We start from the raw sequence: 16,692 nt of genomic DNA, 5'->3' as shown, positions 1-16,692 counted from the left end.
ATAGTATTTTAGTTTTTGTGTGTGTCCTGTTCCTTTCACTCAACACTGTAAGATTCTGTATTCGTGTGCCAGGCCTTCTGAAGCAAAGTACCAGGAACTGGGGGACTTAAACAACAGAAATGTGTTTTCCCACAGTTCTGGAGGCTAGAAATCTGAGATCAAGGTGTCAGCAGGGTTGGTTTCTCCTGAGGCCTCTCTCCCTGGCTTGTAGACGGCCGTCTTCTCCCTGTGTCCTCACATGGTTGTCCCTCTGTGTGTGTCTGTGTCCTCATGCCCTCTTCTTATAAGGACACCAGTCATATTGGGTCAGGGCCCACCCCAATGACTTCATTTTAATGTAATCACCTCTTTAAAGACCCTATTTCCAAAGATAGTCACATTCTGATGTACTGGGGGTTAGGACTTCAGCACAGGAATTTGTGGGGAGGGGGGGGACACAATTCAGCCCATAACAGACTCACTCGTGTTGTTGAGGATAGCAACAGCTCACTTTGACTGCTATACGGAATCTAGTATATGAATATTCCATAAGTTATTGCTATTTCTCCACGCTAACGTTGGTGGACTTGGGGTTGTTTCCGGTTTGGGGCTGTTATGACCGTGCTGCTATGAACCTTGCTATATATGCTTCCTGGTACACGTTTGCCACTAGTCTTCCATCTTTGAGGTACTGGGCCAATACCCCCATTTGAAAGATGAGAAAACTGACTCCCTGAGGGAAGAAGTGACTCATTCAAGACCAACAGTGAACAAGCGTCAGGGCCCAGATCATCTGAGGGGCACCAAAAATCTTCACAAGCTCTAAAACGTGTCCAACTGGCCTAACCTGGTGGATGGAGGGGAGTTTCCCAAGCAGGGCGAAGAAAGCCTTTGTTATCAGGACACTGCACAGAGGGACCTGTTACAGGAGAGGAGGTGGCAGCAGCAACATCAGAGGTGAAGGGGAGAGAGGGTGGCCGGGCTGTGAGCCTGGCCCCCTGTGTTGGGGCAAAGAGAAAGGACAGGGCTTTCCTGGTGGGAGCACCACCCCCTCCCCCGCCCGCTGGCTTACGCTTCAGCTCCATCCATGGCTTGAGAACTGCAGTGAGTGGAAACACGAAAGCAGCAAAAGCTGGACAAAGAGAGCTGCTTACAGCCCACTGGAGGCTCAGGGGAGCTCCCACAGCTCACTGCCCCTCAAAGGGTCAGAACCAGGTGGGGGAGGTGGAGGGATGCAATGGTGCGTTGGGGCGCTCTGTGCAGAATTTCCGGATATGCGCCGATGGATGCATTAAATTATATACACGTACATATTAGGATATTGCCACTACTCCATCTGAATAGCAGGGCACCTATGTCCAAGAAACAATATGGGAATCATTAGAGATGACATAAGTGTTTTGTTTGCTGTAGAGTATTTCAAATGCATATGGAAGTAAAGCAAATAGTATAATGGAGCCCCTGTACCCAACACCCAGCTTAACAATAATCAACCCAGCTAATCTCGTTTTGTGTATATCGCCACCCACCACTCTTACTTTGAAGCAAATCCCAGACATCACGTCATTTCACCCGGAAATGATGTTTTAATTGTTGCCTATTGCTAAGGGACCCCCTGGAGGGAAAGGGCGTCCCCAGCCTCAGTGTGAAGGAGGAAGGGGTCTCTAAGGGTGGCGGGTGTCTCCTCCTGTCCTTGCCCCCCTCCCCAGCTAGTCCAGGCTGGGATTGGCCAGATGGAGCTGAGGCTTCAGGACCCCACGCACATATACACATCCCTGCATACACATGTGCACACTCCACCGAACTCCAAAGCATCTGGAGGCCACAGACAGAGGATGGGAGATGGGGAAGGAACACTGCCCCCAGAAGCCAGGGAGCGAGTTCTAGCCCCGAGAGGCCTCCAGGACATCCCTTAGCTTCTCAAGCTTCATTTAATTGGTATCTGTGTGAGGACTGACTAGTTTCCCAGTTCAAGGGCAGGTGGTCCTTACAGTGTTAAGAAATCTCAATGTCTGGGAGCCCAGCCTTGCCTCTGCCCAGCGCAGCCCACACGCAGCGTGGAGACAGGACAAGGGGATCCAGATTTTGTGAACCGCAAGGATTGAAGTCCCCTTTAAGAGGAAGGAATGCCAGATTGTAGATAGATATTCGGGACAGTCCCTAGGAGGAGCCCACACAAGAGAGAGGCCCTAAATCCGAGCTTCTGCAGCCCTGCTGGAGGAGAGCCCGGTCTCCTTGCCTGATCTAGAGGATTCACAAGCAGGGTGCAGCGGAGGGAACGGGGAGAACAGCTCCCTTCCTCACTAGGGTGATGCGCGGATGAATGGACTCACTAGAGCCACTCTCTGGTTCCTGAGATACCGGGCACGTTGCACCCACCCGGGGCGAAGTCGGGGCCACAGTTTGCCGCGTGCGGGCTGGGCTGGGGTCGGGCGCGTGGAGCGGGCTGTGGCGGAGGCAGGGCGCGCCGCGGGGCGCAAGGCTTCTCCGCATCCTTTTGCAGGTGGGCAATAAGAGAGGCGCAATGGCCAAGGGTTAGGGGAGAAGAGATTTGAGATGGGCTGATGGGCTGATGGGGGAGGAAAGACGCGTAAAGACAAACACCGCAAAGCAAAATCAAGCGCCCACACCCAGGACAAGAGGTGTCCAAGCCTGACACCTGGCGGGGAGGGCTGGTACTGCTCGAGGTAGGCGAGCCCTTAGAAAGGGCACGGGAGCCCCCAAGCCTGCTGCTAGCCAGCGGAGGACCCTGGTGCAAAGCGACATCCCCCTTCTGGGCCTCAGCTTCCTCATCTTCCAAATAAGAGTGGAGGAGTGTGGTGCCCAGAGAGCTGGAGAGAGGCGCTTTATAAAAACCATCAAGTTCGTGGAATGTTTTTCAGCTGAAAACTCTTGCCACCTAAATTGCTCTTAACGCTTGCCATCTGCTACATTCACCTAGAAGACAGAATACCTAGTTGTGTGTATGGATTTGAACAGAACCCCTGGGGAGTGTCTTATGTTCTCCCCCATGGACAGGAGTGCTTGGGGTTGTAATTTAGTATTGCATGTGGGGTAGGGTCAGCCTTTCAGCTGGAATGAATGAATGAATGAATGAGTCAGTCTCTTAGTCCCTCCAACAACTCTGTATTTCTCAATATCCCATGGCAAAGGGTCCGCAAGCCCCAGGGCCCAAGTTGGGGGACAGCCTGATTGCTAAGATAACATCCTGCCTGCTCCAGAGCTCTGGGATTCTCTGGCTGAGTTTTGGGAGATTTTGGGGAGGAACGTCAAGGACAGAGTCAGATGGAGCTGAGAGGAAAGGCTTCCAGGAGGGTGGAGGGTGAGATGAAGGAAAAGATAACTTTTGATGGAAGTGGTCAAAATGGAGAGCAGAATTTGGGGAACTTTTTTCCAGGGTATTGAAATGAAGCCCAAATCCCAGTCCTGGGTTTCCCTCTATGCCTTGCTTCTCATGTATGTGTCTTTATTAACCCTCCAGGTGCCTTTTCTCTGTCTGTGAAGGATGTGACCACCCAGGGGGAGGTGATCAAACACTATAAGATCCGCTCCCTGGATGAAGGCGGCTATTACATCTCCCCCCGAAACACCTTCCCCACCCTGCAGGCTCTGGTGCAGCACTATTCTAGTAAGAGGGGGCGTCTGATGAGGGCGCGTGGGGGGCTTGTACCAGAGGAGCCCTTGTATCTCCCTATCACTAAGATCTCAGGATGGTGTGAATTACTGGTACCATCTTGGTGGAGGGGTGGAGGATTATCCCAAGGCTGGACCTAAGGAGTTGACAACTGTCAACATACTGATTCACATTCTGTGTCCCTCATCCCCTCTACTGGCTGTGAGCACTCGGGGAGTAACAAGTATTTTCAGTCTTAGAGACAGCAAGACAATGATAGCATTCCTTGCTTAGTGCAAAACGAATGCAGAGAGCTGTGTGTGTGTGGTGTGTGCACGACGGGTAGGGGTGGGGTAGGGCAGGCAATAGGGGGCAGGGACGCAGCTGAGAGTGATGTGGCTCCCATGAGAATGAGACCAGTCTGGCTCCAGCCCCACCTCTTCTTTCCTAATGCAGAGAAGGGGGATGGTTTGTGCCAGAGGCTGACCCAACCCTGTGTGAGCCTGGCTCTCCAGAACCCCTGGGCCCAGGACGAATGGGAAATCCCCCGGCAGTCCCTCAAGCTGGTCAGGAAACTTGGGTCTGGGCAGTTTGGCGAAGTCTGGATGGGTGAGTATGTGTCATGCCGGGAGCCGCTCTCTTCCTGTCCTGCGTCCCGAAGCACAGAAGTCTCGGGATTTGCACAGGGCATCGTGCTTCCCATAAAGGCTTATGAGGGGGAAGGGACTGCGGCTATATACCCATTTTACAGATGAGGTAATGGAGGCATAGGACACTAAAGTGACTTGCCTTCAGCTGTTCCGCACATGATGGTGAAGCAGGAGTAGAACCCAACTCTCCCACCCCCTCAGCCCAGTCCCTCCTTGGTTCTTTGCTGCCCAGAGCTGCCTTTGCCATTGATTTGTGTGTGACCTGAAACGCCTTGCTAACTCATAGAGTGGCAACACGTGTTAACCGTGGTGAGCGGTGAACCAGGGGCCCCAAGACTGTGGTAACAGACCAAAGCCAGCACTTGCAGCTGTGAGACTAGCCAGTCCCTTAACTTCTGGACTCCTGTGGCCTCACCTTCAATGACAGTTGACGGTCGCTCCTCTGCTCAGCATGGGCACTCTCAGAACACAAGGTGCTTTAGTTTATCCCCGGAAAGGTCCATGTCTATGGGCATGATTTCATGGTGGGATCCTGCTGCCCCCCTCCCCCCCCCCCCCCCGCAGTCCTCTGGCACCCAGGACTGATGCCTGAGGCGCCCCTGGCAGGAGCTCCACCTGGATTGTTGCAAGTCTGAGTCATGACTCACCTTCTCCCTTCAGTGTGGATGGGGACCTCATGGTGGGGGTGGGTGTGTGCAGGTGCCGGCGCTGTAAGGGAAACATCACAGGGCGCAGAAAGGGGGAAGGAGTCTCCAGGCCCCCTCTGCGTTCTCTATGCTTTTGTCGTGGGCTGTGATGCTCCCTGCCACGCTGAAGCTATCAAGTGGTAGCAGAGACTCATTACGTAGGGGTAGGAGGCAGGCTACGTGAAGGACAAGAGATGCACCCCAGACCCGGGTGTAGGGGCAAGGAGGTGAAATGGGCCCCCTCCCAGGCCGGGTAAGTTCCTCCACTGCCTGGCGCTCCCAACTGGCAGGGGAGACTGGGACAAGCTGGCATCCCGCAAGGTAAGCAGGCACATCCGTCCGTCTCAGGAGCTGTCATGCCAGCCCAGGACCACTTCCGGGGGCGGGGCGGGGGCGGCTGTGGCCTCAGTGCCCCATCTATAGAACAGGGATGGCTCCTGGAAGCTTATGTCGATTTTGGTTAAGGGGTCACCTCCCATAGCCTCTGGGTCTTCTGAATGTCCTCCTCATTCTCCGTCCCTGGGGCTCAGGTTATTACAAAAACAACATCAAGGTGGCCATCAAGACCTTGAAGGAGGGAACCATGTCTCCGGAGGCCTTCCTGGGTGAGGCCAACCTGATGAAAACTCTCCAGCACGAGAGGCTGGTCCGTCTCTACGCCGTGGTCACCAAGGAGCCCATCTACATCGTGACCGAGTACATGGCCAGAGGTGGTGCCCTGCCCGGGACTGCATCCTTCAGACAGAGGCAGGGAGGCTTGAGGGTGGGAGTCCAGGCTTGGGGGCCCGAGAAGGCTGAGGCTGATCTGCTGCCATAGGCTTGCCTGGCCGGGAGACCTCGGCAGGAGATCCCTGAGCCACGGGCTGGATCGGTTAGCCAACATCTTTCAGATCTAGGGAGTTCGGTGTGCGTGGGGGGGCGGAGGGAAGGATGATGAGAACAAGACGGATAAGTGGTCCTCACAGAGCGGTGTCCTCGGTGCAGGAGCCCTTGAACCAGCATTTTTGGAGCGCGCCTTCTGTGCCTGGCACTGCTTGATGCCCCCTGGGGAGGACAGAGCGAGGCAAAGTCCAAAGAACAGTAGGCTGGGTGTCCAGAGACGGTTCTAGTCCAGAGAACGTTTGACAACCCTATGAGCATTTTACAACATGGATGAAAAGAGAGGTTGGGCGAGATGGCCTCTGAGGTCCATGGTGTGGCCACGCTCTCCCGGGACAGGGGCTCCTTCTCACCCCTCCTGTGGCCCTGACCACACACTGATTCTGGTCAGATCCTAACGTGCTCTGCTAATACAGTTCCTGAAAGGTCGTTATGAAGGGGCCCACGCTGAGCACCTGACTCCCCAGCTCACCTCTTAGCCACCCCTGTGGTGAGCATCCCCCAACTCTTAGACGCCAAAGGGGAGCTGCGTTTGTTCCCTGCACCAACCCAGGAGACGGGTCTCTCCGTTATGGTGCTTTCTTGTGCCCTTGGTCCTCGGAGGAAGAATCTCTGCCAACAGACAGAGAAGGGGGCAAGAAGATGCTTCGGAATGTGGTGCAGGGAATGAGCATGTTCTGCTCCGGTTCCCTGGCTGCATGACCCTGAACTTGGCCGAGACCTAACATCCTCCAAGCAGCTGGTAGCAGATCAGCACCTCCTGGGCGCTGTGAGGGCTGAGATGGGAGTTTCTGTAGAGCAGAGGCACCTGCAGCTGTGGGTGGGTTTGTCTCTGGGCACTAGAGATCCGGTGCCACCCACTTCCTGCCGCAGGTGGGGAACAGCCCATACCCTGAGAGGCCGGCCCAGCCAGGGTTGGGTCACTGCACAAATGCAGCTGCAACTTCTCTTTCCTCAGGCTGCTTGCTGGATTTCCTGAAGACGGATGAAGGTAGCCGATTGTCCCTCCCAAGGCTGATCGACATGTCGGCCCAGGTTTGTGAGAACCGAGTGCAGCGGGCCAGGCCCCCAGACCCTCTCCTCCGTCCCCATGGCTTAACAATATCAACTAGTTAGAGGTTGTGTCCATTAGATTTAGGCTGGGCTGTGAAGGCCAGAGAGCCCAAAGTCATCATGGCTTAAATGTGTAAACACCAGAGGTGGGCAGCCTGGGGCGGGCAGCGGGGCCACTCCTCAGAGCAGGGACCCAGGTTTCTTCCACCCTCCAGGTCTTAGCAGGTCGTCTTCCCACCGAGGGAGACTGCTCACACTTTAGCATCTTGTCCTCCTCAGCCAGCAAGAAGAAGTAGGGGGGCGGCGGGTGGGGGGAAGCCCACCTCCCTCCCTTTAGAGACACGTCCCCAAAGTCACCCACTACCCTTGCTCTCCCAGCCCCCTGGCCAGCGGTCACCAGCCAACACCTACTGCAAGGGAACCTGGGAAATGTAGTCTTTATCCTGGGCAGCCATGAAGGAGCGAGGTGGGTTCTATTGCTAAGGACGAGAAGGAGGAAAGGATGGTGTGGGAGACCCAGAGAGTTCCCACGAATTCCATGCCACACGGTAGGCCCGTGTTTTGTGGTGACCTCGCCTGTCCTCAGACGGTGCCCACAAATGCCTTCTGTAGACTCAGACGGCGTGAGGTAAAGAGCAAAAGGAAGGGGAGGGATCTTTCCTCCCCGGGGATTTTAGCTGAGGGTTCTAACCGGCAGCAAAGCACATCTGGTGGCTCCAGGTTAAAACTGGAACTCTCAGCAGAAAAGCTCTGGTCTGTGGTCAGCCCGTGAGACACACACACACACACACACACACACACACACACACACACACACACACACACCCCTGCTGCAGAGAGGCACCCTCCCGCATCTACCTTCTCCTCTACCGTTATCTGCTGTTAATATCAGGACAGGCACTGAGGTCACCACCCCTCTTCTCTGCACCGAGGTGAGCACAGGCCGGGTCCAACAGGCTGGTGAGGTGATCTCGGAAAATTAACGCTGGTGACCGGTTTCAAAACACAGCGCAGCGATCAGCCTGCCCACTCTTTTTTTCCCCCGTTCTTTTCCTTCTCTCTCTCTCTCCGCTGTCTCTTAGTCAATCCTTTGGGAAATCTTGGGTCACCCAGAGGCAAAAGATGCGAAAAGCCACCTGAGTTTATAAGTAGGTGTGGTCAAGAGTCTGAAGGTTAGGAAACAAGAAAATCAGAACCTTCCAGGCGAGCAGCTTCTAAACCACATTCTGATCATGCTAACACCTCACTGCGTGCACACACACACACACACACACACACACGCACACGCACACCCTCACCGCCTCCTGGGCGCTCCTTTTCCTGCTCTAAGGCATGAAATGCCAAGCTCCCCTCCAACCACAAGCCCGTGTGCCCCACTCTGCAGCCACACGGCAGCTCCCCCCTGTCCTGTCACATCTGGGAGCCTTTGCCCAGACTGTCCCCTCTGCCCAGGATGCCTTTGCCTCTCTTCTCAGCTGGCAGAATCCTAATCAATGTTCAGGACCCAGGTCAAGCTCACTTCTGTTCAATTTTTCTGGACAAGAAAGTGCAGAGAGCACCTTGGTCATGTGTTCCCCTAGCATCGTGCCAGGTGGATGCTTCTTGAAAGCAGATCCGGGTCCTGCTAGACCTTTTTTTAAAATTTCTAATACCGCTCGTATAGTACATATATACGTGAATACAATATAGTACATATTTGTTAATGGGGTGAATACTGCTAAATGCTGTCCAGATATAAGATATTTGGTATTCAGCCTTATAGTCCTCGCAGTACCATACCAACACATACGTATGATGGAATGACTTAGCGAAGGAATAAATATGAAGATAGAATATACAAATGAATGAATAAATGAATAAACCAGTGCAAGGGAAGCCTAAGTAGGAGGGGGATCAATTCCAGTGCTGGCTTTGAGGAGGTACATTGGCTTTCTATTCTCTGCCTCAGTTTCTTCATCCATCCACTGGGAGTGCAGTGAATAAACCCTGAGTTCCTTTCTTTGGCTAAACGGCACAAGAGCAGGACAAACAGCTCCTCCTGGCCCAATGCTGGTGACCTGGGACAGAAACAACTCTCTTCTTTCACTGCCTCCGTTCTGTCAGGATCCTGCTGGGTTAGGTCCTCCTACCGGTCTCACCTAATGCTCTCCACAACCCTGGGGCCCTGGAGACCCATCCCCTCACGTTCCCTGTCAGGGCAGTGATTCCCCCTCCCCCGAGGAGCTTAAGCAGTGATTGCAATCCAGGACTCCCTGCTCCAGGACCACTGCTTGCAACTTGCTGAGGAAATGAAACCCTCTGCCCAACCTCCTGCCTTCCCCTCCTCTCACGCCCCTTCCTTCCTTTTCTCCTGCCTGCCATCTGCCACCTTCCTGCCCTGCAGACCCTTGGAAGGAGAGGAGAGGTGGGTGAGCAGGGCAGGGCCCCTGGCTCTGACGCAGAGGGCGGCCGGAGTCCTTCTCCCCGAGGGGCGCTGGCCTTCACCGTGGGGCCCATTCCCTCAGATTGCAGAAGGAATGGCGTATATCGAGCAGATGAATTCAATCCACCGGGACCTGAGGGCAGCCAACATCCTGGTGTCTGAGACCTTGTGCTGCAAAATCGGTGACTTCGGCTTGGCCCGGATCATCGACAATGAGTACACCGCCCAAGAGGGTGAGCGGAGCCTCCCAACTCCCCCCAGTCCCTTTGGACTCCTTGTCATGCAATTCTGGCCTTGCCCCCCAGCTAGTCCAGCCTTTCCCTAAAGTGTTCTGTAGAGCACAGGTGCCTCAGGAGGAATAGCTCTGCGAGGGAGTAAGTTTGGAGACACCGCCCAGTCCATCCAGCCCTCCCTTGGAGACTCCCAGCCCACAGCAGCATACTAAAGGCACTGAGAAGTCCTGCAGCTAAGGAACAGTGTACTTGTGCCTCACCTCGGGTCTCCCAAACTAATTGGAATCCCGAATACTTTTTCCATGTAACTTCTGTGAACCTCCCACAGAACCAGGGGTTCACAGAACACACTTTGGAAAACACTGCTCTAAAGTATGAGCGGCGAAACCTAATACCTGAATTGGGGTCTCCACGGGTCTCTACTTTACTTTGTAAAACTTTGGCAAAAAACCCTCTTCACAAGAGGATTTGAAAGGATCAAAATACATTTCATCAAGCAAGTTAGTGAGCAGTGTTAGCTCAGCACCTTCCTCAGTTGATACGGGAGAAGGATTGACATGACTCGTTCCCTGAGGGAGCTTCAGGGGATAAAGCCAGGCAAGGTGCAGGTGATCAAGGGCAGGGCCGTCCGGTGGGCTTCATGGACAGCAGGATTTGAATTCCTTCCTCACTGTGACCCTAGGAGGTATATGAGTCATGTGTCACCACTTCCCTTTTGCAGGAGAGGATGAATGCAGGGACAAGTTAAATGACTTTCCCAAGCCATGAGTTCCTGTTAGTAAACAAGACTCATGGGAGGTGCCAAAGGATTCTTCCATCCCAGATGGAAACACGTGCTGGTTGCCCAATGAAGCCCACTGGGCAAAGACCCAGAGCGGGTGACAGGGGTGGTCTTTGTCCTCTCATGCTGCGGACGCCCGGGGTCTGCACGCTCCTGGTCATGTGTCCTGGGGTCGGAGTGACTCCCGGGATGCATCTGTGTCTGGCGCAGCTGCCCTGACTCCGCCAGGCAGGGCAGGGTGGAGGGGAGGGACAGCAGGGCGTCGGGGGGCGTGCAGGGGCGGTCAGTCACGGCCTCACAGAGCTGCTCTTGGCTGTCTCACAGGGGCCAAGTTCCCCATCAAGTGGACTGCCCCAGAGGCCATCCACTTCGGGGTGTTCACCATCAAAGCAGACGTGTGGTCATTTGGAATCCTCCTCATGGAGATCATCACTTATGGGCGTGTGCCCTACCCAGGTAGGCGGCTGCATCGTGCAGCGACTCTACTGCTCAGGGCTGTCCTGACGTGACTGCGATGGCAGATGTCCCATCCTCAGTGCCTGGGGTTGCCCACCTGCACGTCAGAATGGAGCCCAGTGGTTCAAACAGAAACCCAAGTGTGCCACTCTGGGGGCGGGGCTTCCACCCCCTTCCTCAACGTTGCTCTTGGCAACAGAGTTGTGTCCCCTTCATCCAGCAGAGGTCAGTGAGCCCCCAGACCTGGAATTCAGTTAAGGTCGGGGTCTGAACTCAGGTTTCCTCCAACTCGTTTGCCCTCACCTGAGGGCAGGTGGCCCCTCCCTTGGTCTTGCACCTTGTGTACAAAGCCCCATCTTGAGGGTCAACAACCCCCAGCCCCGCAGCCTCAGGCCCGGAGGGCTGGGACCTCTTAGCAGCCTCTGGGAGGGGCTGGGGCCTGGTCACCAAGTACCTGCGCAGTGAGTGATGCTCGCCTGTGTGCCGCGCAGTCACAGGTAAGCGAGGTAGGGTCCCACCCAGGAGGAACTGTCCCGCACTGAGATAATCTACAGCCTCGTTTCCAGCTGTTCTCCAAGCAATGGAAAGTAAATGGTGGGATGCGTAAAGGTGGCGCCAGCCGGGCTGCGAGGGCGGAGATGGCGGTCCGTGCCTGGCGGGCCCCTGCCGCCCTTCAGCCGCGTCCCCTCCGCCTCCAGGGATGAGCAACCCCGAAGTCATTGGCAACCTGGGGCGCGGCTACCGCATGCCGCGCCCAGACTCGTGCCCACCCGAGCTGTACAGCAGCGTCATCGCCGAGTGCTGGCGCAGCCGGCCTGAGGAGCGGCCCACCTTTGAGTTCCTGCAGTCGGTGCTCGAGGACTTCCACACGGCCACCGAGGGCCAGTACGAGCTGCAGCCCTAGGCCCGTGTGCAACTGGCAGCTTCCTCAGCCCCAGATGCGCTGCAAAGGCAGGGAGGGGTCGGCAAGCCCATTTCTCAGATGAGCAAACTAGAGGTAGAGCGGCCTGGCAGGTGGGTCACGGCTTGGACTCCGGATCCAATCTCAGCACGAACCTTCTCCGGCTGTGTGCCCCTGGGCGAGTTACTTAGCCTCTCTGTGCCTCCGCCTTCTCATTGGCACAACGGGGAAGAGCCACAGTTGTATCTACCTTGTATCTTCTTCACGAGGATGACCCGCTAAGGTGTTCAGAATAGTGTCCGGCACACTCGTAAGTGTTTGTCCTCATGTCATGTAAGGCTTCCTGTGCTGGCACCAAAAGCCAGGAGTCTACCGCAGGTGACCTGAGTCCCGCGGGCTCCCACCCGACCCATACTGCGCTCGAGCACTTTGGGACTTTTCCGTAATAAAGTCACGAGATCTGACCTTTCCCGTGTCGTTCCTGGTGACAAGCCTGGACATCGCATACATGACCTTCGTGTTTGCATGAGTGGTGCCGCCAGGGACTCGCGGACGGCCCTGGGTGAAAGTCAAGCCCCCAGCCCCCCAGGACGAGGACGCAGACCCGACAGTCACTGCCTTTTAGGGCAGCTTGAGTAGGACCAGCAGGTGGCGCTCTCACCTCAGAAATCCTCGGCCTCCAGGTCTGAGTCGGGGTCGCGGGTGGGAGGGCCGTTGCTCTGCAGAGCGCAGAGCTGACAGTACGCGCACCGGGGAGGCGAAGCAGCCCTGGGCTCCGGTGGCGCCGGGACCAGACGCCTAAACTGATGAGGCAGGGCTGGTAACACCAAGGAAGCTTCCAGGGTTCCTCACTGTTCATGGAGGCTCCCCATTTGTCATGTTTTTGTTTTGTTTGTAACAGATTTTCCTTTTTTTGAGCTGTTAGGTTTACAGAAAAAGAAATGAAAAGTGTAGAGAATCCCCATTTACCCCTCACCCCGCCCCACCCCCAATTTCCCCTATAATTAACATCTTGCAATAGTGGCAGTACACTTGTTACAACTGATGAGCTGACACTGACACATTATTATTAACTGCAGTCCATAGTTTACGCTGGGATCCACTCTTTGCCTTGTATTCTGTGGGTTTGGACGAATGTAAAATCGCATGTCGTCATACTACCGTACGGAATACTTTCATTGCCATCTTCTGCGCTCCACCTATTTCCTCTCTCCCTCCCCCTGGACCTCTGGCCAACTTGCCTTGTTTCGACTCCTCTGATCATGTGACAATCAAGGAGGTGGGAATACAGAGAAAGAAACCAGCAACAGAGAGCGTACGCGGTGTTTCCATGGTCACACAGCTCATTAGTAGCAGGATAGGGATGTGCCCCCAAGCAGAGCAGCTGGACTGTGGCAGCAGAGAATGGGGGATGCTGGGCTGGGAGAGCCTCAAGGAGGGGCTGCCACACAGGCAAAGGAGGACAGACATCTGCAGAGTATTGCTGTTTCCAGGGTGCTTTCCCAAACAGCCCCGGGAGGGATGCAGAGGCGGGCAGGGGCTCACCATTATTATGCCTAAACTCTTTTCCCAAATGAGGAAACCGGCAGAGACTCCACACACCAGGCCTGTCCAGAGGCTCTTAGCTGGCCAGTGCTGGACCCTGGATCTGAACCCACTCTTTGCCCTCAGCCCCTATTCATGGCTGTGGAGGTAGTATTCTCCCAGCCCCAAGCTGTCCGTGTGAGGGTATTGGAAAGGGGCCCAGGCCTGAGAGAGTGGAGCCTATGACTGCTGCCCCCCAACCAGAGCTCTGGTAAGGAGTACGCCCCAGCCTCGGACCCCTCATGGATTTTGTGCTTCCCCTTCTCCCTCCCTCCCCAGAGCCAGGGCATTTGCAGTGCTACTGTAAAATGAGTAACAGCAAGACCTTTGGGATCAGATACACCTGGGTTCAAATTCAAGCTCTTCCTCTTCCGGGTGTGTGAACTCAGACACTTTGCTTGACTTCCCTGAGTCTCAGTTTCTTCATCTGGAAAATGGGCACATTAATAACTCCTACGTTATAGGCTTGTTTTCAGGTTTAGACAAAATAGAACACATGGGGTGTTTATCCCAGTGCCTGTCTTATGGTAAATGCTCAGAAACTTTAGCTCTTTTTTTTTTTTCTTTTTTTCTGGCTGTGTTGGGTCTTTGTAGCTGTGCGCGGGCTTCTCTAGTTGCGGTGAGCGGGGGCTACTCTTCGTTGCGCTGCAAGGGCTTCTCATTGCAGTGGCTACTCTTGTTGCAGAGCAGGGGCTCTAGGCGCCCAGGCTTCAGGAGTTATGGCACGTGGGCTCAGGAGTTGTGGCGCACGGGCTCAGTTGCTCCGTGGCATGTGGGATCTTCCCGGACCAGGGCTTGAACCCGTGTCCCCTGCATTGGCAGGCGGATTCCTAACCACCGTGCCACCGGGGAAGCCCAAGCTCTTATTATTTTGACAGCCCCCAAAGAAAGGCCTTCAGAGACCCTGATCCACAACCTCCAACTGCCTTAACTGGGTGTCCCCTGTCCTCTTTGTCTCCCAGGGTGGGCTTCAAACTGTGCCCTTCAGCGTTTTGTTCTTTATTGGTTGCTAGGATTTTTCTTTGTCTGCCGTCACACTGCTCCCACCCTCGGGGCAGAACTGCGAGAAGAGCGGCCCCGGGTGTTGACGTCAGGGACCTGGGTTTACCCAGCACTTTCCAGCTGTGTGACCTTGAGTTAGTAACTCAAGTCCTCTGAGCCTCGAGTTCCCCTTCTCCAGGCAGGGAAGAGCAGTGACTCCCTTGCAGGGCTGTTTTCAGGATTTAAAGAGACTTTGAGTTGGTGCGTTTGGCTGCAGTACCAAACCCCGCAACCTGCGGGGCTTCAACAACAGACATTTATTTTCTCACAGCTCTGGAGGCTGGAAGTCCAAGATCAAGGTGTCAGGAGAGTTGTTTCTTTTGAGGCCTCTCTCCTTGGCTTACAGACGGCCGTCTTCTCCCTGTGTCCTCGTCCTCACGTGGTCTTCCCTCTGTGTGTGTCTGGTCCTTCTCTCCTCTTCTTACAGAGACAGCAGTCGTGTTGGATTAAGGTCCAGTCCAATAACCTCATTTAATTTAATCACCTCTTTAAAAGGTCCGTCTCCAAATACAGCCACATCCTGAGGTCCTGGGAGTTAGAACTTCAACATAGGAATTTAGGGGAAACAAAATTCAGCCCATAGCAAATAGTGACACGTAGACATAATATAATAATTATTTCTTCCTTTGTACCTTCCATTCTACCTTCCCAGTGCAAGACGTACAGTAGGTGTCAATGTATCCTTGTAACTGACCAGTTTTAAAAACAAGAATATTTAGTGTGAATAAACTTCCCATCTACGAATAAGGAAGAACCAAGTGGACCAGCTCTCAGCAAACTCACACACGATAATCCAGATTTACGCAAAGGATACAACTGTCTCCAATGATTTATCTTACAAAGGGGTCCACTACATACTCCTTTAGGTACTTTAAAAGGAAGGCTCGAGTTTCCCCAGGCTTCATGTTGTCTGGGGTTTTTTTTTAAGTGTGGTAAAATACACATAGAATAAAATTGACCAACTTCAGCACTTTTTAAGTTCAGTGTCAAGTATATTCACATTGTTGAACCACCATCACCACCATCCATCTTCAGAAGTTTTTCATCTTCCCAAACTGAAAGTCTGTTGCCATTAAACACTAACTCCCCATTCCAGCCTCTGGCTATCCCCATGCTACTTTCTGTCTCTGAATTTGACTGTTCTCCGAACCTCATGTAAGTGGAATCATACAATATTTGTCTTTTTGTGACTAGCTTATTTCACTTAGCATAATGGCCTCAAGGTTCATCCAAATTGTGACATGTGTCAGAATTTCCTTCCTTTTTAAGACAGAGTAATATTCCATTGTATATTATATATATTGCATTTTGTTTATCCATCTGTCAATGGACACGAGTTGTTTCCACCGTTTGGCTTTTGTGAATAATGCTGCAATAAACACTGGTGTACAAGTATCTCTTGAGACCCAAGCCTGGATCATCTAGTAGTTCTCTTCTTAATGTTTTCAGGAACCACCATGCCGTTTTCCACAGCAACTGCACTATTGTACCTTCCCACCAGCAGCACACAAGGGTTCTGATTTCTCCACATTCTCACCAACACTTGATATCTTGATAGTAGCCATCCTAATGGGTTTGGGGCGGCTAGTGTCATTTTAATAGTATTAACCCAAGTTTCTGTGACTTTGGACACCACAGGACCTCAGTCCTCTTTGATGTCTGAGTTTCCCGAGTTTTTTTCCCTGTATTTGCTGGTGACAAACCCCTTCAGGCTGGTGCCTCTGAAGTTCTGCTGTTTGAGGCTGGGTGTTGGGGGCTTCGTGGGCCTGGCTGAGAGGTCCCTGCTGGGTGGAGGTCTGGGGTGGGGGTGCGGGCAGGACTCTATTCTGGGGAAAGGACTCTATTTGTTTTCCCCCTGGGTGAGTCTGCCCAGCACTGCCTCGGGGTTTACTTGCCCAAGGCTCTCACCAGCCGTCCCCAGGCGGGTCTGCATCTGTGGGCACGTGCTCAGACCTCCACCCCAACATGTTCACAGGGAAGAAACACATCCTGTTCTGGGCACCCAGCCGCAGAGGCAACAAGGAGAGAGCTGCGGGCAGCGGCCACCATGACTCGCAGGCAGATCAGGGAAAACAGACAACTGACATAGGCTTGTTCAGTGCGTCCCACAGCCAGCCAAGCTGAGCTCATAAAGTCTTCTGGATTAAAGAAAGAGCTAACCTTGACACCACATGTACATTCTGAGCTGAATAGACCTTTATGACCAGTCAACATTTACTGGGTATAAAGAGAGAGGTAGATCCTATGATCCTAATTTTAGACATGAGGAGACTGGGGCACAGAGAGGGTAAGTAACTGGCCCGAGGCCACACAGCTGGTAAATGGTGGAGTGAGGACTCACCACTCTTAACCATTCTTCCAGGAAGAATCTGGTCTAGATGTTTCAAACCGTGCCCCTCATGGATGAGAAAACC

The 16,692-nt window shown here is 53.8% G+C and overlaps 1 protein-coding gene across 2 annotated transcripts in view; it reads left to right on the top strand.

Moving 5' to 3' along the window:
* The window catches only part of BLK (BLK proto-oncogene, Src family tyrosine kinase), a 48,438-nt gene extending 32,765 nt beyond the window's left edge, over window positions 1–15,673 (top strand). The window contains exons 7-13 of one of the 2 annotated variants that reach the window (XM_033857566.2): window positions 3,461–3,607; window positions 4,049–4,201; window positions 5,459–5,638; window positions 6,766–6,842; window positions 9,365–9,515; window positions 10,621–10,752; window positions 11,451–15,673. In XM_033857566.2, coding sequence (XP_033713457.1) covers window positions 3,461–3,607; window positions 4,049–4,201; window positions 5,459–5,638; window positions 6,766–6,842; window positions 9,365–9,515; window positions 10,621–10,752; window positions 11,451–11,656 — 1,046 coding nt within the window. In that variant the 3' untranslated portion in view covers window positions 11,657–15,673. The remainder of the gene's footprint in view (window positions 1–3,460; window positions 3,608–4,048; window positions 4,202–5,458; window positions 5,639–6,765; window positions 6,843–9,364; window positions 9,516–10,620; window positions 10,753–11,450) is intronic. The other variant, XM_033857567.2, reaches the window with a different exon arrangement.
* The last annotated feature ends 1,019 nt before the right edge of the window (window positions 15,674–16,692 follow it).

The sequence above is a fragment of the Tursiops truncatus genome, chromosome 6, assembly GCF_011762595.2.
Source record: "Tursiops truncatus isolate mTurTru1 chromosome 6, mTurTru1.mat.Y, whole genome shotgun sequence".
Lineage (NCBI taxonomy): Eukaryota > Metazoa > Chordata > Mammalia > Artiodactyla > Delphinidae > Tursiops > Tursiops truncatus.
Note: the sequence above shows the minus strand (reverse complement) of the source record. Positions and strands in the feature narration are given on the sequence as shown.